The sequence below is a fragment of the Strigops habroptila genome, chromosome 9, assembly GCF_004027225.2.
Source record: "Strigops habroptila isolate Jane chromosome 9, bStrHab1.2.pri, whole genome shotgun sequence".
Taxonomy (NCBI): Eukaryota; Metazoa; Chordata; class Aves; order Psittaciformes; family Psittacidae; genus Strigops; species Strigops habroptila.
Window position 1 is genome coordinate 4,308,450 of NC_044285.2, and position 25,390 is coordinate 4,333,839.

The 25,390-nt window shown below is 40.0% G+C and overlaps 1 protein-coding gene across 2 annotated transcripts in view; it reads left to right on the forward strand.

The window, feature by feature from the left end:
• FAM169B (family with sequence similarity 169 member B) overlaps positions 1–25,390 on the forward strand; it is a 38,645-nt gene that overhangs the window by 6,531 nt on the left and 6,724 nt on the right. For both annotated transcript variants that reach the window (XM_030496695.2, XM_030496693.1), the window contains exons 2-6: positions 5,604–5,737; positions 8,514–8,613; positions 15,296–15,381; positions 16,946–17,120; positions 24,899–25,081. In XM_030496695.2, coding sequence (XP_030352555.1) covers positions 5,604–5,737; positions 8,514–8,613; positions 15,296–15,381; positions 16,946–17,120; positions 24,899–25,081 — 678 coding nt within the window. The remainder of the gene's footprint in view (positions 1–5,603; positions 5,738–8,513; positions 8,614–15,295; positions 15,382–16,945; positions 17,121–24,898; positions 25,082–25,390) is intronic.

Consider the following 25,390-nt stretch of genomic DNA (forward strand, 5'->3'; position numbering starts at 1 on the left):
GTCTGCCCTCCATTTCAGTGTCAGAATTTGCAGTAATGACATGTAGCTACGGCTGAACTCATCTGTTTGGTTCCTTAACGGGGAATGGGATTAGGATTATTTATTTCCCATCTGCCTTTGTATATGGATTCCACAGCAGAAAATGATTTACAGACAGAAACTTGTATTTGGTTTGCCTTCTGTAACCCTTCTTGCCATTTTTTATTGTGATGGAATAGTAGTACATAAATGGCATTTTTGAATGGAAACATGGAAACCTGTTCGCGCCAATGCGCTTTTTCATCCTTTATGTTCCAAGAGTGATTGCTCTGTTAGTACCTGTGGGAAGCAATGCACTAGAGAAGCACATTGTTTTCATTAATGATGTACAGTATGTGGTTAAGAGCTGCCTTGCCATGTTGGACAGATACCACACCACGGTGTTTGCCCAGTATAGCTCCATTGCCACCGCACGTTGTTATGATACTGAAGTTTCACTTACACTAGAACTTGGGTTTTTGACATGTACTTGCTCAATTAAGTTCAGGATATGAGATTCAAGTTCTGCATGTACTCCCGGGAACGTGCCAAAGACCTCTTCCTTCCTCTGAAAGGTTAAACAAATATGGTTGTCTAATGATAACCACATGCATGGAGCTGTTCAAGCTCACTGGAAGGAAAGGAGAAGAGTTGATGTTAAGCACTGCTGTTTGACACAGAGCTCCCACTCCTGTGAGAGGGTGATGGAAAGCACTGTTGTTAGATGCGCATGATTTAGAAGGGCATAAAAAAGTTTTTTAGATCCTAGACACTGTCGTGGTTGTGCTGCCATAGTGTGGAAATGACAGTCCACAGGAGAACAGGGGACAATTTCTGTTATATGACTTCTTTGTCTTCGTATGTTGTGACTTCAGAGCCACTGATAAGGAAAACATCACATCCTTTTGAAGTGGTAGATAAGACATACAGTTACCTGATAAGAAACCAGACAGAAGATGAAGTGATTTGTTATGAGCCACAAAAACACACCTGTGTTAGGAATAAATCTCAGAAGTTCTGGTCTCAGTTGCCTGGCTTAATTACAAGAACATTCTCTCCTAAATATTGGCATAATATACTGTCATTTTGTGTTGATGCACGTTTGTCTTATGTTGCAAAGTGTTTTTTGATTAAAAAAGAATTGGAAAATACTTCTGGACAAAACCCCTCACAGTGCTGTCAGAAACACTTAAAACCTGCTGCTTTGTTCTGTTCTTGTTCTTTTTTTAATTGTGAAATATATTGGCATGAAAATAAAGCCAATAAATAAAACCAGTGCTGCTATTGCAAGCATTAGGAATGGCAGAACTAAATGCAAAATGATGAAATTTGAAGGTTAGAAACGTTAAGTTCTTTTTCTCTATCTTGTTTCTGCACCACTAGAATTCAGACTGAAGTATTTTTCTTATTTTTACATGTAAAATTATGCACAAATGTCCAAAGATGTACAGTCCAGATACAAATCTTGTGGTGGCTGGTGGCTCTTCAGTAAACATACAGTTCTTAATGGATGCTTGTAGTATCATTCTCTGTGTTTGTAGAACATGAAAAAGTAGTTGTAGAATAAATGATTAATTCACTTCCGACACAACACTTTTCATGCTTCACCTATGGTGAGGTTGATGTATTTTGCTTTACAGTCTGGCTGCATCCTAAATGCCCTTGCAAATCTCTGAAATGGGCTTTTCAACAAGTAGGTCTTTCCTGGGAGTACCAGCAATCCCTCAGTGGTGCGCCTAGTCTGAAAAACCTGCACCACCAACTTGGTTGGCTGAAGGAAACAGTATTAGTAAGCTACACATGACTGCAGGAATAGAAAATTCCTAACAATGAAAGCAAGTATCTCTTGTTTAGTAAATGGTGTATTGGCTTCATGGTCAAAAAGGATTTAAGTATAGTGGCACTATATACTAATTTGAAACTGAAATGATTATTTAAGACATCTTTATAAAGAGAATTGGTTGTTCCAAGTTGTAACTGATTTGTTAGATAATGGCAATATAGTAAAACTAATACACAGGTAGTAAAAGGAGTAGTCTAGTAAAAGAGATCTTGAGGGGTATAATAGTGATTTGACTTGCCGTAGCATTGTGTTCATGAGGTAAGTCTGTGGTTATCTGTATCCTAGTTATCTCTATTATGGCACAGGGTTTAGTTGCAGAGGATATAGAAGGATCATCAGAAAGAATCTTCAGAATATCTGACTAGATTGAACTCTGTCATTGACCTTCAGGCATTACAGCAGTCTGTAGTTTCACTTGTGGAATTTCACGTACGAGTGTGTGCTCCATGTGTTTTCTGTTGTATTGAGAAGAAATTCTTTTGCCCATAGAAAAATGTTTCCTGCTTACTTTAACTGATAGAATGAAATTTTTGCTGAATCTGTAATGATGGAGGTCTGTCTCTAATCTACAAAAATTAAGTTCTAGTTTAAGGTAGAATATTGTCTTTGGTTTGTGACTGCATTTGTTCTTTATCTACCTGATGCAGAACATAAGTGTGTTAATCGGATCTATCTGGATTCCCACATACTGATTTTTGTGGGTCATAAATGAGTTGAACTTTGCTTGACTTTTACCTCTCAAGAAGGATATTTGTCCACTTCCTGAAACCACCATAAAAATCAGCTCTTTCTTCTGGAGCGGATCAGAGGTGGAATAGCAGTGGGTTTAGAAAAAGGTGAGTTTAGGGATCAGGACTGAAACAGGGGCCTTGATTTCTGCCTTATTGGCAGAGTTGTGTGACGTTTTAGCCTGAGGTACCTATAGGTGCTGGAGGGGTGGGATCTCATGAAGGTGACGGAGGTGTATGGGCAGTACCCGCTAGTTTGTATAGCTGGGTTTAGCTGTAGCTTTTCACTTTAGAAATGAGATTCTTAGTGCAGTTGATGACAGATCACTCGAGTGAGTAGAGATGCACTTACACATCCTTGCTTGAGAATGCGGCCCAGGCTGCTCCATGGAAACAAAAGAGAGGAGAAGCAGAAGCATGTTAGGTTTTGCTTTAAAATCTATTCTGTATGCTTGAAATGGAAATACAGCCATCCAGATTTCTCATTTATTTATTTCTAAATAAGTTGTTTTATTCCTTTGCCCTGAATGCCAGTGCCATGTAAAAGACAAAGTCTGGTACCTGTCTGTAAACCCTTCATTGTCACTGCTGCCACAGAATCCACCTCGATGATGTCTTGACCTTGTTTATCAGCTTTGGCTATTTAAGATGTCAGCCACTTCAGCATGAATGTCAGGAATCCCTCTAATGCAATAGGCCTCCTGTTCTAAATTTACTCTCCTTACGGTTTATGGTCCCTCCTCTGTGGCTGCAGCAAGAGGCCCCCTTTTTATGACTCGCCCCTCCTGCTCCCCTTACTCCCCCCTTCCTCACTCCCTCCTTCCCGCAGCTGGTAACCCTTTGTGCACATGGACTGTTAGAAAGAAGTGCTCACTGAGTGTCCAGCAGATTGGCTGCCACAGTGTGCTCTTTTGTTGCCGCTAGGTAAGATCAAATTCAAGTGAAATCCTGTAATTCACATTGGGTTAAAAGGCTGTCCTTGGAATTTAGCAGTTTTGGTATCCCAAGATGCTGATAGGGGACTCGGACTGAACCACATGCAGAAGCGCTGCTTTTATTTTAAAGCAAAGTTGATCAGAAGTTTTCTCTAATGCCTCATTATTTAATCTGTGACATTATTTCATCCTTCAGATGGTCACTATTACCTTAGAATGCAAGCACAGAATGTACCAGAAAGTTAGTGTAACTTTGAAGGTACCAGTTGTTTTGTTCAGTGAGGAAGAAGCGTGATTGTGCTCATTAAGTTGCCTTGGCAGAACAATGGCAGGATGTAGCTTTGTAACCAGCATCTCATGAATAGTATTTATTAGCATGGCCAATATTTCTCTTTGTGCTATACCAAAGTCTTACATGCTGCTTTTTAATAAAGAATTAATTTACTAGTAAATCTACTTCATTAAATTACTAAATGTTTTAATAATACTCTTTAATTTCTTTCCTTTCTATGGCTTCTTTGCTTGCTGATGTTACACAGTACACCAGGGACGGCTGCTGCAGAGGAAAGCTGCCATTGCAAAGTACTGGCTAGGATTTTATAACGTGACTCAACTCACCAGTGTTGCAATGCTGTTTTCTCTCCCATTTTGTCACATACAAACATACTATGAATACCATTTACAGGGTAGCTTCTTTTCAGCATTCTGACTACATAGCTTTGCTGTCAAGCTTCAGGATGTAAGCTGTTTGTCTGCAAAGGGCAGGGAAATAGTGTTTAAAGCATTTTAAGCAGTGCTGGGTAGTGGTGAATTACCAGCTGTAGTTTCTTACCCTTTTGCTGAGGTATCAGATACTGATCACTGCCAGAGGGATAGTGGTGAGACCGTGGGTGAATAGTCTGACCTGGTACGCAAATCCCATGCTCCTACTCTCATGTGGAAAGGTGTCATTTTCAATATAGTACTTCTATGATTCATAGTTTCTGAATCTGTACATAGACAGTTCTTGCAGTGTCCATCGTAAAACTGTCCATCATCTCAGCCGTTTAGTTTGCACTTACTGTCCCTGTATTTATTTGACATAAAACTTGGGTCACAGGAGCTGCCATGTGAGAGCAAACCATGATTGAAAGTGGAGGATCCAGAACTAAGGTTGCAACTATAGCAGAGTGATAGAAGATTTTGTGCGCAGTTTGGGGCTTACAAGAGTTGCAGGTGTATCTTGTTGATTGAAAACCCCTTAAACTGAAACCATTTCCTCCATACGATAGAAGACTGTCAGCGTATTATTTGGGCTGCTAACCCATTTGTTGTGATGTTCTTTATCTTGAGCTAGTGATGAGCCACCAGTCAGTATGGTTTGTTTCATCAGAAGCAGGCTGCTTGGTTCCTCACGAGCACCGAGCTGAACTTTGCATTTAGGTAACAGGCATCAGATGTATGTAGTTTGTGTTTGCATGCGGTTCACAAACACCTCGCATGAATACCCTTCAGCATCGAGTCTCAGAGATTAGAAACTGTTGCATAAAAGATGATAGTAACTATTTTGGGAACTTACGCAGGTAAATAGTGTAATATTCATTGTGAAGAGCCCAATTGAAGTTACTCAAAAAAGAGAAAGAGAAAACTAATGATACACAACAGGTCATGGACTGACCATAAAGGGGCAGTCTTCCAAGAAAGAGTGGAAGCTGTGGAATTCTTTTCCTGTTATATTTTTGGACAGTACTAAAACTGAGGCTGTGTTTTGAAGACTTCTTCTGGTTTTGCTCTTCCAGCTTTAAAGCTATTTACTTACACGTAGAGGAATTTGAGACTCTGCTTGTTGAATTCAAAGGAAACAAATGTGATTTGATGCTGTCATGGTTCTACTTTGTAAAATTGCATGTCAAGAGGTAGATAACATATAGAGAGGTTTTTACCAGCCTTACTATTTTAGACTAGGATTATACCAAAGGCTCTAATGGGAACAGTAAGGGCCCTATACCAAGCAACTGCTGGGGAAACAGAGATTTTAATACTCATGTGTCTCAGGTCATTTAACAAGTAAAAATATCTCGTGTTTTATTTTAACTACAGGTTGCCTTTACTTGGTAGATACATTAGCAGGAGATCCAGAGGTTCTGCAAGCAGATGCTGAAACATACTATGGAGAACTAGTGAGGAAATCATCGTCCATTCCTGATGTTTTTTCAACCCCTGGAGGAGAAGAGGTATGAGGCTGATGTTTTTCATACTGCAAGTTAAATAGTTGCAAACTACTTTGTTGGTTGTGCTCATAGTCTGTGAATAGGGGTAAACTGGTGTGGCTGGATTACAAATCTCTTAAAATCAGCAAATTCTGCATGATTTCAAATGGTTTCCATGCTGCAAATGAGAGATAAGTTTGAACTACAAATCTAAATCCCTCTGAGTGTAGATGAGGGTTTGAAGTACTCAGCTGAACTTTGCAGCTTGAGCTGCCTCCTTATAGGACCAAATCAAAACTGAATTTGATAGATGTTTATACCATGGTGCAGCTCTGTTTCCTGCCTTTATTGTGCACTTTACACAGGTTTTGTGATATAGTCTGTCTTTTGTTTCCATTCTTTCCAATACTTAGATTAATGATTTTGAACACGGGTTCTCCTAAAGGAATTCTGATGAGATGTGATTGATAGGTGGTATAAATACAGTAGGTGCCAATGCTTTAGGGTCCATTCCTGAGCCACCTGGGGGGAATGCATTGGAGTTAACTGAGCAGGCCTATTAAAAATTCTGGTTTCAGTCAACCTGTGAAGCCTTTCATTCTGAGCATTTTCTAAGTCATAAAAGGTGTGCTGGGCTAACTGTTATTGTACTGTCAAACCAGTAAGTGGATTAGTTGAAATAAATGTTTGGAATACGGTGGCTTTTTGTACAATTCAAGAAAATAATATGCAGTAGTTTCCAGAAAACCACCGTTTCAGGTGGGTAGCTTTGAGCCGTGATAACTAGCTTTAAATACTCTTTTAATGCCCTCTAGTGGACTGTGTAGGGTTAAATACAAACAAACCTGAGAATGCAAAGATCCCCCAGTTCAGGGCTCTGTGTCTTCAGCCTTTCGTGCCTGGTTGTACTTTGAGAGGCTCATTTGCTGTTCCATTAGAAGGGAGGGTAAATTAAAATCCCAGGCAGTGCTGTGTGTGTTCCTGCAATAGCGAGACACAGTGAGATCAGTTAAAGGTGGACTTCTACCTTTTGATTTAGAACTGTCTTGATTTTGTGGTTTGTCATCAGAGCTTAAGTATATCACATGACTGGTTTGAGTCTCATAGCAACACGTTTCTCTGTGCATTCATTTAATTCAGGTCTAATCTAATCTGCAGTCAGACAGCTAGTCAAGGGCATAAGTAATGGTAATGTTCTTGCTGTATTGTTTTTTTCCTTATGCTCTATAATAAACAGTTCAAAGGATGTTGATACTTTGTAATTAAAAATAAATGTAATAAGGTAAAGCTCCCATCCCCAGTGAACATCCCAGCTGACAATCTCTATTCTATACCTACAACTTGAAGGATGAGGATTTTGGTGTTTAATGGCTGCAGTTTCCAGGCGGCTTTTTCTCTGCACATTTGAATTAAAGCAGGTTTCAAGCGGCAGGACCAGCAACCACGAGTAATTATTTAGCAAGTGTTAAGTGGCTGTCAGCCCACTTGCTCGGGTCACAGAACTTCTTTTTGGTATGGCGTGGTCTTTGGTCAAGCATTCAGTACACAAATAGCAAGGATTAGTGCAAGGCAGAATGGTAGCTCATTGGCAGCAGTTCATACACAGAAAGCTATGCTTGGCTCCTGCTGATGTTGTTAGCACCTGTGAAAGTGCACATTACCTTATAAAACAAAATACCAATCATAGCAGTATTGGAAATAGGACTGGCCTTTTCATTATAGTAATGCTCCCAGGTGCCATAAAGACATGGATGCTGTTAGAGTTGAAGTATGCAAAGAACGCCCGAATCCCCAGAACATACTGAGGTTTTGGGAAGCTCATGAATACAGATTTCAGACAGTTTCCTATTTTTTTCCTGGAGCCCAGTGTTTACATAGATGATCACAGGATTTTGGCACTCATAAACCAGCGCACACCAGTTTCAACTTCAAGTCGTTATCTTGAATAATCCATATTCATACTACTCCTTCCATGCACCAAGAAATATTAAATGTATCACATGACTGATTTGGGTTTCAGAGCAAACTGACAAATGGGTGCAATTAGAGAGAGAGGCACACCCACACATACACAATGGACCAGATTTTTGAAAGTACAGTACATACTGTGCTAAATCACACACGCTCTTTGCCTTGTACCTAAACTTACATGACAGCATTTGCAATATTCATATGGAAATCGTCATCTCTATGCATATAGAGCTGTTTGAGCACAGCAATTTTGTGTTTATGTGTCACATCATTTAGAAGTTTAGTCTAAGACTGAGAGCTTTAGAGCTGCATTTTGATTTTAGCTTTGCCTTCAACATAACCACCTTGTGCCAATTATCCACCCTCCCTGTGCCTCAAAGATAAACTGCCCAGGCACTGCCCTAATGCTTTGATACTCCCTGTACCCTCAGGCTTAATTCATTGTTTGCAAAACACCACAAGTACTCAGCTGGACGATGCTGGAAGAAGCGCAAGTTGTATTTTTTTTTACTTCATGTGTCTGGTCTTTCATAACTCTATTTGTCTGCATGTAACAGTCTTCAAAGCCAGGTTATGTACTAATCATATGAAGTCGGTTTTAAAGTCTTTACTAACTTTGGTAGCTTGATTTCTTTCAAATTAACATTACTTACTGAAAATCTTAGACTATTATGTATGTTTCAGTGCCATGAAGTTCAGGATTGAGAAGGTGTTGTGCTAAGCTTATCCCATGAATGTTAGTAAAACATATCCTAAGTGCATCTAATACATGAAATACTTCTTGCGAGCGTTGCAGTACAAACTGCTACAGGGCTTGTTTGTTTTTTAGGTTAAACTGGAAGAATCCTGTGTGTGTTTTGTCCCTCTCTACCGAAATAATCCTACTTGCAAAATGTTGCTGTTAACTGATCCAAAGGATAAAGAGACAGGTTAGAATTGGTCAAAATATTTTGAAGTTTGAGTAGTCGTGCTTTCTTTTCTTTTAAGATGGTCTGTTGCTTGTATGTTTAAATATTTGGGGGTTTGTTTTGAATATGAAGTGAATTCAGTTTCCCTGGCAGGGATTTGTGTTGGTGGGCTACTGATCAGAAGGGAGGATTGACAGTCAGAGCTTCTATGTGTAAATAGCTCTGCTGGTAGCTGAAAAATCGCTTTGGGTAAATCTGTGTCTCTTTCTGAGTCTGTTCAAAGGGGTAATATTTTTCTAATTCAGGTTGATGTGAAATTTAATGCATAGTTTGGATAGAATTTGGAAATCCTTATAAAAACAGTAAATATCTATGTGAAAATGTATTAGGTCTTACTGATTCTTTTAATGTTATTTTAACTTTATGGTATCTTCTTCAGTCCTGGGTTTAATTGCCTTGTATTTCCAGTACTGGTGTGTGAGGGGTAAATTTAGAGTGAGACCATGCTCAGGAATTGAGTTAAATCAATTTTATTGGGCAGTTCTCCCAAGATACTCTTTAAACTTTACCAGCTTTGCCGTGCTTGCTGCTAGTAATGCTGGTGTTTTCCTATTGCAGCCATGTGTCAGCCTGACAAGGACACACTGCAGTTGTGTTACAGGCAGTAGAAGTCGGCATGTGCTTACTGGTGTTTCTGTTTCATGAGTCACTGCTTAGAGTATCAACAAGTTATTAAGATTTGATCAGTAGTTGTATCTAAGTTTTTTATCTTCCTGCTATCAGGATCATGGTATCTTCAGACACAGCTTAATTTCTTCCTACTTACTCCCTTAGGCATGTGTCTTTGACTATGGAATGTCAAAAAAATGTAAATGTAAAGTAAATAACACGTCTTGATATCACTAACAGGAAGCTTGGCTCCAAGTTGCCTAGTATCAAAAGCCCAGGTTGCAACCCACCTAGATTAAATAGGGAGTGCTGGAGCTGTTGTGAAGCAATGGGCTATAGAATTTTGGGAACATTTACAACAAAGACATGAACCTATGCATTGACCCATCGTGTCAGGGAATGTAGAACAGGTGAAACATCTTAAACTTTCAGCTCCCAAATGTGGCAGCAAACTAACAACATCTGTCATTAAAAACATACTTTATTTTCTTAAAGGATAAGCCTGAAAGGCTTTAATAGCCAGTATTCTTAATAATACAGCAAAGGCAAGGCAAAGAAGTTTAGCACTCTATTTTCAGTTCTAAAGTGTGTCAGATAAAGATCTTACACTTCTAGAACAGGTACTATTAGTGTACCTAAGCGTTCATTATTCAGTCCAAACCCTATAACCAGGAAATTTCTTCATAAGAACAAAAAATAGATTAAAATCATCTGTGGTTAGAGGTGAACACTGCAGAGTTTTCCAGCTTCTTTTACATATGATTTCAATTGGATGTTTGCTAATGGGTTGTGATTCACAATTGAAAGTAGGAGACCTTTCCAAGTTACAAGTGTAGTCAAAAGACTTTCTGGTCCCTCTAAAACTATTGATATAGAATTACTTTCCTGACATTAATTTATATATTCCATTCATGGTTTTCTGAAGAGAGAGAGGCACTGGTGTGGTAAAGGAGAGGAGCGTCTACACTGGAGGCCAAACTTGCTCTGTGAGTGCAGTTGTGCAGAGCTACTGACTCATGTTCAATGGAATGTGGTTAAAAACAGCATTAAGTTAGTTTGGGCTGCACAGGAGGAATGGGGATCTGTAACAACTACAATGCAAAAATAGACTTATTAAATGCAGGTGAAAGCAGTGCATTTAGCACAAACCTTCAGTGAAATGATCCAATATTAGGAACAACAAGTATTAATGAGATACATGTACACAAGGTAAAAATGATTTCCCACAGGAACAAGTCAAACAAGTCCACATTGGAGCCTAAATTAAATGATAGCTATCTCTATTAAAAGCTTGAAGCTAGCAGAATAAACACCTTATTTTATTATAAACTACAGACTGACTGACTGCTGTGACCCCCTTGCAAAAGTTTAGCTTGAGTCACCAGCCTGTACTCACAGAGATCACTAAGTCTGGTTATTTGAGTAAAGCCTACATCATCTGGCTTTTAATATTGCCTTTTCAAAGTATAATTTAAAGGATTTTACTGGAAGTTCTTTGTTTCTGGATTTTATATGCTATAAACATGTGGCCAGTCTTTTGACACACATTAGGTTTGACTGATGTGATTTCCCCCCCCCCCCCCCTTTAGATGAATTTTAATCAATTTTCATTAGTACTCTAAAGCCTGCTGGGGTGTGTGTATATGTGTGTGCATACCTAATACATATGAGTATATCCATTTGAACTGCTTGGTCCAAGGATTTTTCTCACAGTTGAACAGTTTTGGAATTGACTCCTATGGCAGCAGACTGTGTTAATGTGGCAAGTCCATCTGGATTTGCTTACCTATATGACCTTTTGTTCTGACCACTGAAGAGATCCAATTGTTTCAAAACCTGTTTCTTCAGAGAAAAACAGTTCTTACTGACTTGGTCATTGTTCCTTAAGGACATGGGCAGAAAGTTAAAACACAAAATAGGTTGTGTGATTTTCTTCCTCCCTTGAGCTTTACACTTTCCTTGTGAACTCAAGTCCCATCCAGATGGGAGAAGCAAACAGTCTTGCTGGGGTTGAGCTCTTCACTTTCTCATGTGCTGTCCGGTGGATCTGCATTTTAATTTTACTTCACACCAGGAGTGTTCTTAGAAGCAAATTTCCTGGTTGTCCCCACATACTGTGCTTCGGTTCACATCAAGGAGCACTCTCGGAGTGTGTGAACTGGATTGCTTTTGGCTGAAATGAAACTAGAAGATGTACTCCAAAAGCACAAGGTTTCAGGACCAGGCTTGAATTTGTGAACATTAGGTTCTCTGCGCCAAATGTTTTGCTCTGTGAATTCAGTTTTGATAGTCTTGCTAATGCAAACGTGGTCCTTGATTCCAACACTGAGATTTATATCTGATCCTCTTGATCAGATGGGTTGTCTAGAAGCGATGCGTAGCTTGTGGTCTGAAATGACCTGCATATTTCAAAGAGAAAATAGGTATGGCAGCTTTTCCAGAGGACTTGGTCTTGGTTGGGAGCATCTGTAATTTACGTTTGGTGGGCTGAGTGTTCTGTTCTGTTAGTATATCTGTACAGATATTTTTATGGGAATGTAAATTGTGTTGCAAGGGCTTCCAGAGCATAGCATGGGTGATTAACATCTTGATAACACTAAATAAACATACCCTATTGTGGCATTTTCTGTCTGCTGTATATAATCATTTACAATAACTGTAAGATGCCATGGAACATTTATCACAAGGCATTTGCAACAAATCACTGAGTAAAACTGGAATTGTAGAAGAAAATATAATTGGTTGCGGGAAAGAGATCTATCTTAGATACTTGAATGGCTGCCATTGCTGCAGCATCTGCATGCTTCCCAAGCTATAATGTATTTATTTCAATAAGACTCTTAGGAAAGAGAGGGATAGGCTCTTATTCCAGTTTAAAGACAGGGAACTGGGGGCACAGCTATTCAGAGTATGTTGGTGCTGCAGAATGCAGTTTGATGTGTATTCTCTGAGCTTCCTCCAGTGTTGGCACTGACGTAGGCTCAGTTGCATGGAACTACTTGGGGTAATTTACCATGCTCCTTCCAAGGCGGAAATCTGGCAAAAGCAGCCTCTGTAAGTGTGTCATCCATCTGAAATAGTGCCAAAATTAAGGTAAAGGTGACTTTATCTAAGGTGAAGAACTGTTGCATTCTGTATTTATTAAACAAACTCCAAGTAAATCTCTCATATATAGCATTGCCTTTAATTTAGTTTGTGGCTGAGGGATGCGTATCAGCAATTCAGATGAAGGCTGGGGAGAAAGAAGTACCAAGCTGGATGTTGCTTTGATTTTTCTGCTTTACACTGTGTAGAGTCTTGATGAGCACATTTCATTCAAATAGTTGCACACCAGTGAGGGAACGTTTGGCCAGCATAGCCTAGAAAGTGAAAACATAATCCAGGCCTGGGCTGGGAAGGGATCCACATTTGCCTAGCAAGAAGAGGCATTTCATAATCACAATTGCATTATGCTTAGTGCCTGATTCAAGTCCATGTTGTTCAGTACTGTATTCCAAATACCCATATGGAATCGTGTGCTTCACAGGCTCCTAGCTTCTTGCAACACTCTGAATATGTTTGTCTGACTGCAAGTGATCGAAGTACTGAGGTTTAGCAAGCTGGTGCTTACAGGGCAATCCACCCAACCGAGCATGTACATACTCCTTAGTTGTGAACTGAAATATAGAGGACTTAATCCATTTCACCTAGTCTTGCAATTGCAAGATCAAGCGTATCAAGTCTTGCAATTGCAAGGTCATTGTAATTACATACACAGGTTTTGGGTGGTGTGTGTAACCTACTGTCAGCACTAACTTGATCTCTTATGATAAGGTGAATGTAGCCAAATGTCTTAGAACAAGACTGGGAAAGGAGAGTGAAGGAACATGTGGTCTCCCAAGACATGTTTGCATGTGAAATAGTGTTCCTGAAAGTTGATTATAAAATGAAAATGAGAATATGGGGAAGCATGGATGGATTTAACTGCGGACCAGATGTTGACTTGAAAAATGATAACAAAAAGCAAAGTACATATGTTTGTGTGAAATCTGGAGAAATGTTTTTCCTTCAGGGAAGGCATCCATATAGATCAGGTTGCTCAAGTAATGTGATGTGACAGTTGCTATGTCAACTAGTGTTCCCTTCCACACATTTAAATTATTGAATAGCACAGTAAATGTTCTATAAAAGTAGCTCCTTACAACATGGTTATGCACCTTCCTATTTTCCTCAAAGCTTTTGCAAACTTTCCTGACCATTGCTATGTGTCTTAAATGGCTGAACTATGTGCCAGCCATCCGTGCAGCTCCCATTAAAGTCCACGTTTAGCCCATTATGTCCCCTTTGACTCAGCTCCCATTGTAGCTGCATGTTTCATGGGTGTGTAATGGAGCAGTGGCTGCTTGCATTTGAAAGCAGAGTGAAGGGATTGAGGGAACAGATTGAATCCATCACAGAAAGAGTATGAAACCCCCATGCAAGTAAGCGCATAATATTTAATGAATTGAATCTGGTGCTATAAACAGGCATCTGCCCTTGCGTGCAATACTTTCTTCATTGTTAAGCCAGTACACAAAGTGTAACACTTTTTGGCACATGCTTTAATAATTTATTTGACCTATAAGTTAGTTAAGAGAATCTCCAGCCTTAAAGCCAGTGGGAGTTGGTAGAGACTGAAGCAAAAAAGGAAACTAACCTGTGCTCATCAATGACATTTGTGTAACCTGAGGCTAAACCAGGTAAATGAGGAATCCTGTTAAAGCCATTTCACTTCCTTGTGGGTGCATTTGTCTCTAACTCATAGATGGTTTTTAACTTTCTTAGGTTTGTCCCTAGTTGGGTAGCTTAGAAAGCCATAGAGAGTGCACTCTCTCAGGACTCAAGAGGTGTGAATTCCACGCTGTTCTTTGCAACATACTTCCTGTATTACATTTTATCTTTTTGTCTAAAGATGGTGATGATAGCTGCCCTGTTTGAAGATAGCAAAGGTGGTGATGTTCTTGAGCAATCCTGGAATTGTGGCCGTGTGCTTTCTTTAGGTGGACGTCACCATGATAAAAGTTCTTTTTGCTGAAATACTTGCTTCTTGATGTGTCATAAATGATCAAATTTCTGTTTTTATTCTAAAACTTAATCTAAGCCTTTAGAATCTATTCTATATCCTTTGAAATGACCCTGGGTTAAAACTTTTCTTAGTGAACAGAGTTTGGGATCAATTTTTGTGTCACTGTTGCTGCTTCAGTCTTTCTCTTACACATCTAATGGCAGACAGTGAATTCTGTAGATGAACATGTAGGAGTAGGGTTTAAATCCATGTTTCTGCATATGTGAAAAATTGAGGAAGGATGAGAAGTGGGGTGCAAGTTTTGCATAGCTCCTACATAAGACTTGACTTATGTATAGGTTGGTAATGCATTTCTGCTTCAGGGCTGCGTATCTTACTCATATGTGCATATGTCTGTCCTTTGTTGGTAGCAACTTCTCTATATGCATTTGAACTTGTGTGAACATCTGTCCATGCAGAGATTTAGGAGTCTGTTCTCTAAAGTTTCAGATATGTAGAAATTCCATCACATAGGCAGCTGAAAAGGTATTTGATAAAGTGGATGTGAAAACTTGTATTTGACTTGTGTGGGTGCACATAGGGGCATGTATACATGTGGACAGGGAACAGCCTGAAAGAAACTTCACAAATGTAACCTTTAGCTAGGTAGCTCTCTCTGTCCCAAATGCCACTCAAACTTACTGTGCTGCTGCTGAACAGATGTTGTGCAGGATGTGCTTTATTCACGTGGCACACAGGTTGTCACACCAAAGTCACATCAGTTCCTGAGAAAAATTCCCTTTACCTGATGCCTTGTGCAGTAGTGAAAATTGGATGTCAGGGGGCACAGAGGTGAAATTGAAATACAACTGTTGTTCTGCTGTCTCACAGCAGATCAAACTGGAGCCAGCTGGAGGGAGAAGTAGATCAGAGGCTGCTTGTGGAAAGGTTCAGAACCAACTTTGTATTTATTTGCAGCTAACGTGTTCTCTTATCTCTTTCTTTTTGTAGTTTTGGCAGTTTATTTGAACCAGTGTTGGTGGCCTGTTGAAGATGTAGTAAAGACAGCTGATCCTTCTAGAGATGGCCTCATTTCGGTAAGGATGCTATTTTAAACACTTGCCTTTACCCTGGAACTTCCCAGCTAGAAAGATCCCATGTAATTGTCTGTGGTCTCCTATAGCTCATGCTTTATAACCCATGGGTTCTGGGCTGTGTGGCTCACGAGGTAGTTCACATGTCTCCCATTGCGCAGCAGCATGCACATAAACCCTCCCTAAACGATTTTCTGCATGCAGTTGATGATTTAGCTGTGGGATTTATGTTGGTTTGGGTTTAGTTTACCCTCTCTGCCTACTAAAGGAATAATCAGCTAAACCTAATTACTACCTTAGCAGTAACTCTCCGTGTTAGTGTTGCTTGACTGTTGGAAGGTGTTACTGCCCTTTGGAATGATGTCTTATTTAGCTAGTTATGAACTTTTTTACCTTGGATAATGTTTATAGTGTGTTCATTTTAAGAAATGGTTGTTATTTAATAGGTTCTATATCTGTAATTATTTTTCCAAATAAATTATCTTAGTAAGGAGCAACTACTTTTTCATAATTTGAGAGATTTAGGTGACCTGTAGTCTGCTTAAACTAAGAAGTCAGATGTGAGCGTTGTGTTGCCATGAGGCTATTAAGTCAGTTCTGTTTCATACCAAACCCTCTGTGTCCAGCTTTGGTCTTAATGATTCTAATCCTTTATCATTCCCCGATATCTGCCATGCATAGAGTTGAATTATTCTCTGAATTAAATAGGCTTTTTGTGAGTAACTGAACTGAAGGGTTCAATCCTTGCAAGATAGAACTTGGAACAGAAACACAGGCCTTCAGGCTTTCAAGAGTCCGCTGTATCAACAGAGAATAGAAAAATATCTGAAAATAGAAAACTTGCCCCTTCTATGTCATTGCTAAGGGGTAAGTTGTCATTACTTGTGGAAGCTCCCGTTTTCTTTGTCAGCGTTCATATAAAGCTTGTTGGCACCACTTTTTACCTGGATGAGTGAGATGGTTTTGTTCCTTTATATTCTTCCACCTCCCTGTCCTTGGAGGTGGTCTAGTAAGAAGCATGGCATAAAAACTAATTGTTCATGTTACACCTAGATTATAAGCTGTTTGGGACAGACTATATTTATTCTCTGTTTTGTGTAGTGTCTACCTCAGTAAAGTCCTGAGCCACCAAAGTTCTTTGATGCAGGACAGCTAAGAGGGAGAGGTGACCAGGGTAACACAGTGACTCTTGTCTTTATTTCACTTTTGGGTAGATTAGATGGCCTTGATCCTGTTTCCAAATCTGTGATTGGTTTGCTGTGACTACAATCAAGATACTTCTTTTCTTGCTACTTTAGAATTTCTCTCTGTGACAACAGGAGATATGCCAAGCTTTATAAATCATTACTAGATTATTCTACATCCTCTAGATAGAGGGTGGACACTGGGGAAAACCTTTTTTATTATTCTGTTTGAAGCAATTCATGAGGTATTTTCCCCAAATTAAGTGTTCATGTTTCCTGACCTCCTCCTTCCCAGTCCCTTTCAATTTTGAAGCCTTTTATGAAACACAAAATACTATGCTCTGCTTAATTTTCCTTTGGTCTGCTTTTGTTTGTTCTCTAAGGTCCAGACATTTGGAGAAAGGATTGTCCTCTTTGTTCTGAACTACATTATCTTTGGAATGCTGGAAGGGAGTTCAGCTAATGATGCATTCTTTCTACCTCACTCTGCCACCGAGTGTGCCAAGATACTCTGGAGAAATGGTGAGGCTGTTGCCTTCTACTCGGTCAAGATGAAAGGTAAGGTCATTTTAGAGACACATTTCCACCGGTTCCTAATAGATAGAAATGTAATCCTTTTGTTTATCTTTCCGTATAAGTAATCCTGGCTCTCCTACACATTTTTATATCAAATCTCTCTCAGAATGAATCTGGGGAACAAACCTTCCCAGAATTTGGAAGCCATCCATACTACTTTCATTTAAACATGATGATTCCAAACTATATTCTCAGTTACACTCAGTGATCTGAGGTACTGGCTTATTCCAATAAAATATGCTTTAATGCAGCCAAGTAGAAGGTCATACATCTAGGAACAAAGAATGCAGGACCTACCCACAGAGTGGAGGACTGCATCCTGGAAAGAGTGATGTCTGAAGAAAAGGAGTACAGTTCACAGTGGAAAACCAGTGTATCAGGAGTGGCTGGTGATGGGGAGTGGCAGTATCCTTGGATACATAAGGAGCAGTGTCTGGGTTGTGTAGAGGAAGGTGTATGCGCTACATCAGTTCTAGAATGCTTTGTCTGCTTGTGGTACTCCCATAACCTTTAAACTCTCAGTTTAAAGGATGATGATAAATTGATTTCATCATTAATTGATTAACTGGCATAGAAAAGAAACAAAACATATTTCATTCTTTAGGGATACTTGCACCAGTATAAGCTTTAGTGAAGGTCTTTTATTAAACAGAGAGTGGTAAAAGCTTCATTAGAATAACTTCAGGTATGCGGTTGAGTACGTACCCCTATGTAGGAGCTGGTTACCAGTTTGTGTTAAAGATTCATGGGTCTCATCTTGATACCAGCAGCTTAAGCGTAGAGAAGTTTATATCTTTGGTGGTAAATGTATTGTTCAGGTCAGCGATCAGTAGCCATCTATCCAAAAGGGGAGAACAAGAAATATCTTGAGAGCTGTACAGATATGGATTGCTTTGGATTCCAGAGGGCAGGCTGAAGGTGCCTCCTCTGAGAGTCTCAAAGGCCAGCAACAATAAGAGATGTTCTGCTCTTCTGCTGCCTTGGGATGTGCAAAATCCTTACTCACACTGAGGCGTAGCTCGTACACCACTGTGTTTGTACAGTGCTACTCTACTATCAATGATGAATCAAGTCTCAGCCTATAATAAAGGAATCTTGTATATGTGTGTGAATATGCTGATGAACTGGTTTGTAATTGGCAAACACTTCAATTGCCATAGTACATTTGCCTTTAAGCCCATAAATATTTCTGAGCAAAGCTTTTGGAAAGAAACACTTGCATGGGCTGTAATGATTCATGCTTCAGTAAAATAAATTTGCACAGTAGTCTGTTATGGGTGGAGTATTAGCCAAGTTGAAACTGTTTCTGAGTAAGTTGAGAGTCACAGTTTGGTTTTAAACCAGGTCCACATAAAATACAAATTCTTCAAGTCCAGCTTTGTCAGCATCTGTCTTTTGTTGCCAGTGGTTTTTTTTTATTCTGGGCAGCTATATTTGTTAGTTTTTGGCCTGTGTCACAAATTACTGCAGTCTCTTGCCAAAGCCTTTTCGGGAAGCTTGGAACTGATTGTTTTTGCCCCTTTTTGCTATTCGCTGTATGCATGTAGAAAATAATTCCTCTTTCTGAAGTTCTGTGATTTCAATTTCATAGCCGCCATGCTCTGGCTGATCCTATTCTCTCTACTTTCTAGAAGAGCCATGGATTTATTAGAAACAAGCAAACAAAACCAAACAACCGACACCAGGCTAAGATGATAAATATCTTCTTTTAGAAGCTGTGTTTCACATGGTTGTTTCAGATACTGGTTTTTTTTCTTAATTTTCTTTTTTTCTTTTTTTTTTTAATCATAATATAAATTCTTTGTCCTTTTACTGTCCTGGTCAGAATGTTTAGTAGGGGCAGCTTTAAGTGCAGGACTTTATATGTTCCTCGACCTCTGTTACAGCTTGTGGTCCTAGGAAGAAATTACTTTTCCTTGTGCCCACCATGTGATTCTGATTCCCTTTAGTCCCATGCTCTGCAATTACCTGGCTATTCTTTATAGTTTTATTTTCTTCACTATGTAATTTAGACTCTCATGCTGATGTTGTATTCAATTGTATTTCTCATCTGTGAATTTTCCATTATCTACAGTATGACAAAACCCATGCTTCAGTGGAGCCAAATAAGCCAGAACAGATCTGTGGAGCATGGCTGTTTCAAACATCAGTCATCTGGGTGAATCACGGAAACGGTGACCAAGGAGGAGAGAGTCTGTTCAATCTTTGCTATGGATTTAGTGTGCCGTTATGCAAACTACATTTTCCATGGACTTCAGTGATTCCAATTAACTATCTTGGCAATATTGTAAAGCCATTTCCATTTGCCAGTTCCTAGGGGTCCTGTACAAAGTGAACTTGGTAATTTTGGTCCAGTTCCACACATCCATCCGTCTTATGAAAATCCTTCGCTGGATCTCTTCTGATAGTCTGGCTAAAGAGGGACAGATGGTCTCGAGCACCCTCCTTGCTCCGAGTCGCAGTAACTGCAAGTCAAGGTTTTGAGACAATTTGGCAGCTACTGACACTGGCCATCCTGCACCTGTTGGGTAGATAAACAGAAGACTCATTCTTCAAGGCTATCACTTTCCGTGAGCATTAGACACCTTTATTAAAACGAAATTTATTCATGACTACACAGATCATCAACCTGGCCTCTCTGGTATGTGCCTATTCCTCTCCAATGTCAGGCATGCAGCATTTACCACTGGGTATACTAAAGATTGATGAGACGTACTAAGCCACTAATGAGGCTGATAAGACACTTTGTCACGTGCCAAGATAAATGTCTCCAATTTTATCTATGTCAGCGGCTTCCACATTAGGCAGCTGAGGAGTGAGACCTCACTGAATGTAGCTAAAGGTACAACAGGAAATGACAGTTCCCTGTCCCTGTCTTTGCAGAGTGCAACCTGAAAATGAAATATTTTGCAGAAAACCTTCGAACAGATACTTTGGTTTTGAGATCTTTTTTATATTCTTTTAAGACTTCATATACATACTTTGGGTTTGAGATCCGGTTTATATTCTTTTAAGTATTTCTTTCAGATTCTTTTCTTGATATGCTCTAAATCTGTGTGAGAACCTGAAAGAGAATGTGTTTTGTGTGGTGATGCAGGATTAATGACCGTGGATACTGACACTATTTTCTGTGCAGTGAGACCATGTAATTCCCTGAAAGTTTTTCTTTTTTATTTACTGAGGACTAGTAATTACAGCAAATGGACTTTTGCCACCTTCAGATAAATGTCAGGAGAATGTGGAAGATTCATATTCCAAATAAATCACTAAGGAAGTTGGAGGATGCTATGAGCCATAAACCAGAACACTCCCTCTCCCCCCCTTTTTTATATAGAGCTTTTATTCCCTACTGTTATCTATTACTGTTTCTACAACACTTAGGAGCTGCCCAGTTGCAGACCAGGCTGTCAGTGGAACAGAAAGGAGTCAGATTGTCAAAGCTTGTCCCTTCCCCATCTTACTGTGCCTCTTTTGTCAAACCTTAGTAGTGAAAGTATGGAGAAAGATGGTGTTCTCTGTTATGTGAATCAAACCAGCATTAACAAAACTGCGTCCTCTAAGAAGGCTGTAAAACATGCACTTGAATCTGGAGTAAATGTGCTGTTAGCTTCTCATTCATTCTTTAGAGATGCTCCACAAATCACAGTTTGGGAACACTCGACTGCAAAACTCTAAGCTGATATCAAGTAGCAAAGCAGCCCTAGCACAGGCTCTGTTTTTACCTGTCACAGAGCCTTAGAGATGGTCTTTGGAAATGGCTACCCAAGCTAAAACTCATTTCACACCTTTCTTCATGCAAGCCTTCACAAATTTCTTTTCATACTTTGGTGGCCCAGGTTGTATTCTCTAGAAATAGATCCCCAAAAGATAATAGGATTTTATTTTTCACTGATTACATGTATTTCTTTTAGAATTAAAAATTAACTCAGAATTGAAGTTAACCTGACAGACAATTAGCTGAAATCTTGTTGCGTAATTGCTTTTGTCTCCCTCTGTTTTCTAGCAATAATATTTTTAATGTGCATTTCTGAAGCAGACTGAAGGTTCTGGCTGTAATAAAAATTAAATGACTACATACCAGTCAAGACATGAATTAATTTAATTTTATTGAAGCCAGAACCTTTGTTCCCCTTCTCACATACAAACTCACACAATGGGTTGACCTTGGGTTCTATTCAGCAGAAATATTCCCCACCCTTTACACAAGCACTCAGCCTGCTTAAGGCCTGTCCAAACATGTGTGTGCCAAGCCAACTTGTTCAGCAGGGAAATAGTCAGTATGCACAACCTTGTTTTGTTTGGTTTCTGTTGGATGTGGGGACCGGATTGTTGTTTTTTTCTGGTTTGTGGCTCTTTGGGAATGCTAATGGCTGTCTGCTTTCCTGCCCTTGTAATATCTGTTTACCATTTTGCTGGCTCATAAGTTGGTCATTTGGCACTCGTGACCTAACCAAACAGATCAAAGGCTTTCAAAGGGCAGACTCTATGAATACTTCCATCTCCATCCCAATGCCCTTATTTTCCCTGTCTCCTCCCTTACCTCAAAACTTAGTCTGTTTGTGTGTTTCCACAGTGAAACAAACATCTGAACCAAATGTGTGAGATCCTGGTGGTCACCTTTGGGGCACCATTAGCTTATGGTAACCCCTGTGCGATTGGGTGGGAACTAGAGACAAAGTGGCCTTTGTTGCAGAGGTTGGTTTGTTTGTTTGTTTTGTTTCAAATGGCTGTGGGCAATGACTCTTCCAGTATGTTTCCCAAGGACAAGGTAAAGAATGGCTTCATGGTTTCTGTATTCACAGTGCCTTTAGACATTACAAGTTTTTGTCGCCTTCTCAACACAAATTTAGGAGCGGGGACATAAATCACTCAGCTCCTGGGATTGCTGCAGAGCAGTCTCACCACGATTTACAGGAGACAGACTCTATGAGATAATAATAAGCTTATAAGGACACTTTGCAACATGCAGGAATTCTTAAAGCTCTTGATTTCAGAAGGAAAAGTTTGTCCCTTTCTTAGAATGTATGGTGCAACACTGCTGGAATCCAGCATCTCTGTTGTGCTGGCAGCTAATAATGGGACTGGGGATATACTCAGTTTTTTGGCTGATGGAAAAAGGGTGACTACCCATCATGCGTTACAAATATTGAAAGGTTATAAACAGCACCACAAACCATCCTTTTCCAACAATATGCTGGAACATGTGTTTGAAGTTAAGCACGAACTTTGATTAAGCAGGGCTGGACCAAGCCTGGATGTGAATGGATTGGTTATAGAGCGACATACTCTTGTTGTGTGGCTGAGTATGTGTGGTTGGATTCTTCACAGCCTGGGCAAATCAGGGTCTAGAGTTAAATATAGTCATGTATTGCTTTGCAGAATTGGCATCCTAGAAAAGAGAGTAAATCAAAGTCAGGCCTGGTGACTGTCAGCAAAAGGTACCAAGCACCAAGTCAAGGAACAGAAGTAGACCTCAGTGCAAGATAGCTAAAGGGATACAATAAAGAAAAACGGAATCTGCTAACTAAAAGTCTTACACTGGAGTTTAGGAACAGCCGTTCAGTAGGATATCTGTAGAACTGTGAAATAGGTCTTAGTGAAGTGATGAAAGTTTCATGTCTCATGACACTGAAAACTAGACGGAGTGGTGTGCTAGTAGGTGATAAGAAAGAAAAACAAGAAGGTCTCAGTGAGGTTTAAGCATCGAAGTAAGAAAATGTAATCTTTTTCTGTTACAAAGGCAGGGATATCCATTTCTATTTAAACTGCCATGTACCCAGATACAAGCAGCATAAAGTTTTTCTTAGTATTTTCTGAAAATGAAAATAAATCAGCGAGATATTTCGATGGTGACCTTATCCTATGTGTAGGTAGTTGGTGAACTGACGTTGGTCTTTCATTTCAGGGTTTAGTGCTTATGCTGTGAAGTAGTTTGAGATTGTGTTTTTATGGTATTCTGCACTGTCGATTGCTAATGTACCTCCTGCAGTAGGACCCAAAGTTGTTTAGGGTGAACATTAAAAGTTTGGACCCTGAATGTCTGTTCTTAATCAACTTTCTCTTGACTTCAGTTTGAGTTTACCATAAGTGATTGCAAAATAAATCCCTTGGTTCTCTTTTTTTCTTTTTTTTTTTTTTCGACAGTTTTCACTGCAAACTGAGTTTTTAATAGCTTGGAGGCTTATACTCGAGTCTGTATTTTGTCCACAAGTAGAGCATTATGTCATGTCCCTGTGATTTCAAGTGACTGACTTGATGTGTTTATTAGCAAGAACCATCCTGGAGTGAAAACCCTGGTTTAACACTGATAGCAGAAGTTCAAGCAATGGACTAGAAGCACGTACATGTGTGATAAATTACCATTCAGTAGAAATCGAGTGACTTACAAAAGAGCACTTACAGCACTTCCTTAAAAATGCATCACTCAGTTGTTTATGGCTTTATACCCAAATGCCTTAATTAATGTCTATACTCATCTACCTACAGAGGTGTGACTTTTGTGTGCTGCAGTGAAAGGTTGAACCTGTGAGGGTGCTGAGGCGCTGGCACAGGGTGCCCAGAGAAGCTGTGGCTGCCCCATCCCTGGCAGTGTTCAAGGCCAGGTTGGACACAGGGGCTTGGAGCAACCTGCTCTAGTGGAAGGTGTCCCTGCCCATGGCAGGGGGTTGGAGCTGGATGAGCTTTAAGGTCCCTTCCACCCAAACCAGGCTGGGATTCTGAGCTGCTGCTGTGAGCTTAGCCATCACTTGGATTCTACTTGGTGCTTTCTCAGACATGGTTCTTCCTCTTTGGGAAGTCATTTGTCTCCCTGTTACAGTGCTGGGTTGTTGGGGCTCCCCGGCTTCTGCTCTGTTTTCTGAAGGAGGCGAGTGGTGGACTTCCCTTCCTCTGGCCTGGAGTCGCTGTGAGCATGAGCAGTTAGGGATCTGTTTCCAGTTTCAGGTGGAGCAACCCCAACACTTTTTGTGTGGTTCTTTTACCAACAAAGGTTTGAAGATGATTCCTGGGAATGTGTTGACCCGTAACTGAAAGAGAGAAATATTTTGTACAGTTGTCTACAGAATTCAGTGAACTAGGAGAATAAAGACTGAATATGCACTAGGGAGGTTGGATAACTTTCTGACCAGTAAAAGTCAGAAGGGTGTTAAGAGTGTTACCATACCATTTGGGAAGGCACAGCAGCAGTGTATGCAGAGGCCAGGAGAGCCTCTCTTCTCTCCCTGCAGTCGTTATGAAGTTGGTAGCTTAAACAGTATTGAGAGTTTTCTCTGGAAGCCTTTTCCACTGCCCAGCTGCATTAGGCAGTATGGACCTTCTGAGCATTTAGGTTATTCTGCATCATGTGGTTCAGTGTATCTCCTAAAAGAGTTTGTGGGGTGATTTACCAGAATAGCCAAAAGCTAGAGGAATAGACTGAGATTACATTCAGAATGTTTATGCCTCCCTGGCTATAGCCCAGTTCTTTTCAGTGAACTTTCCCATGTATGTTGCCTGTGTACCTAGATGGCCTGATTATGAAGAATTGGGGTCTGGAAAAGACTGTATGTAAGACCTGTCAACCATATGTTAAGCAGCTTGATGGCACAGATCTTCCTCCTGGAAAGTGTTTTACTGTCTGTGCAAATGCACTTTAGTTGGGGGTCACCCTCATAGCCCGTGGAAAGGTGTCAGGGATATTTGTGGATAGAATCATACAGCAGTTAGTGCAGAAATAACAATTCTGTTTTCAAATTCATGTATTTTTTACTGTCTGCTTTCAGGGAGCCTGTGTGATGGTACAACCAGTCAGTGTTATTTGCTGCCAGTTTTGGATACTATATTTGTCCGGAGAAAGTACAGAAGAAGTGGCCTAGGGATGAAAATGCTGGATGATTTCTGTCAGTCTTTCGTGGCTGAGGATGCCTTGGGGATCAGCTGCCCTATTTCTGCTGCCATGTATCAAGGTAAATCATTTGATGTGGAAACGTTAGGTAAGGGTCATGTATAATGTATATGTTCCAATATGGTCTTGGTAGGATTTTCTGAACTGTGGAATCGTTCAGTGCACTCGTCTGAACTGCACTATTGTTAGTGTGGAACTGGTCACTTTTCTTGAGGCATCTGGAATTTCCTGCAGAAAGGTAGGCCAATATTTAAGTAAGATAATGAGAAGCATAAAACTCATCCTACCTTTTCGACGTAGTGCATTCATACCTCACTCTTAGAAACAGAACTATGTCATTGTCCTACACAGTGACTTACCCGCTTTATTT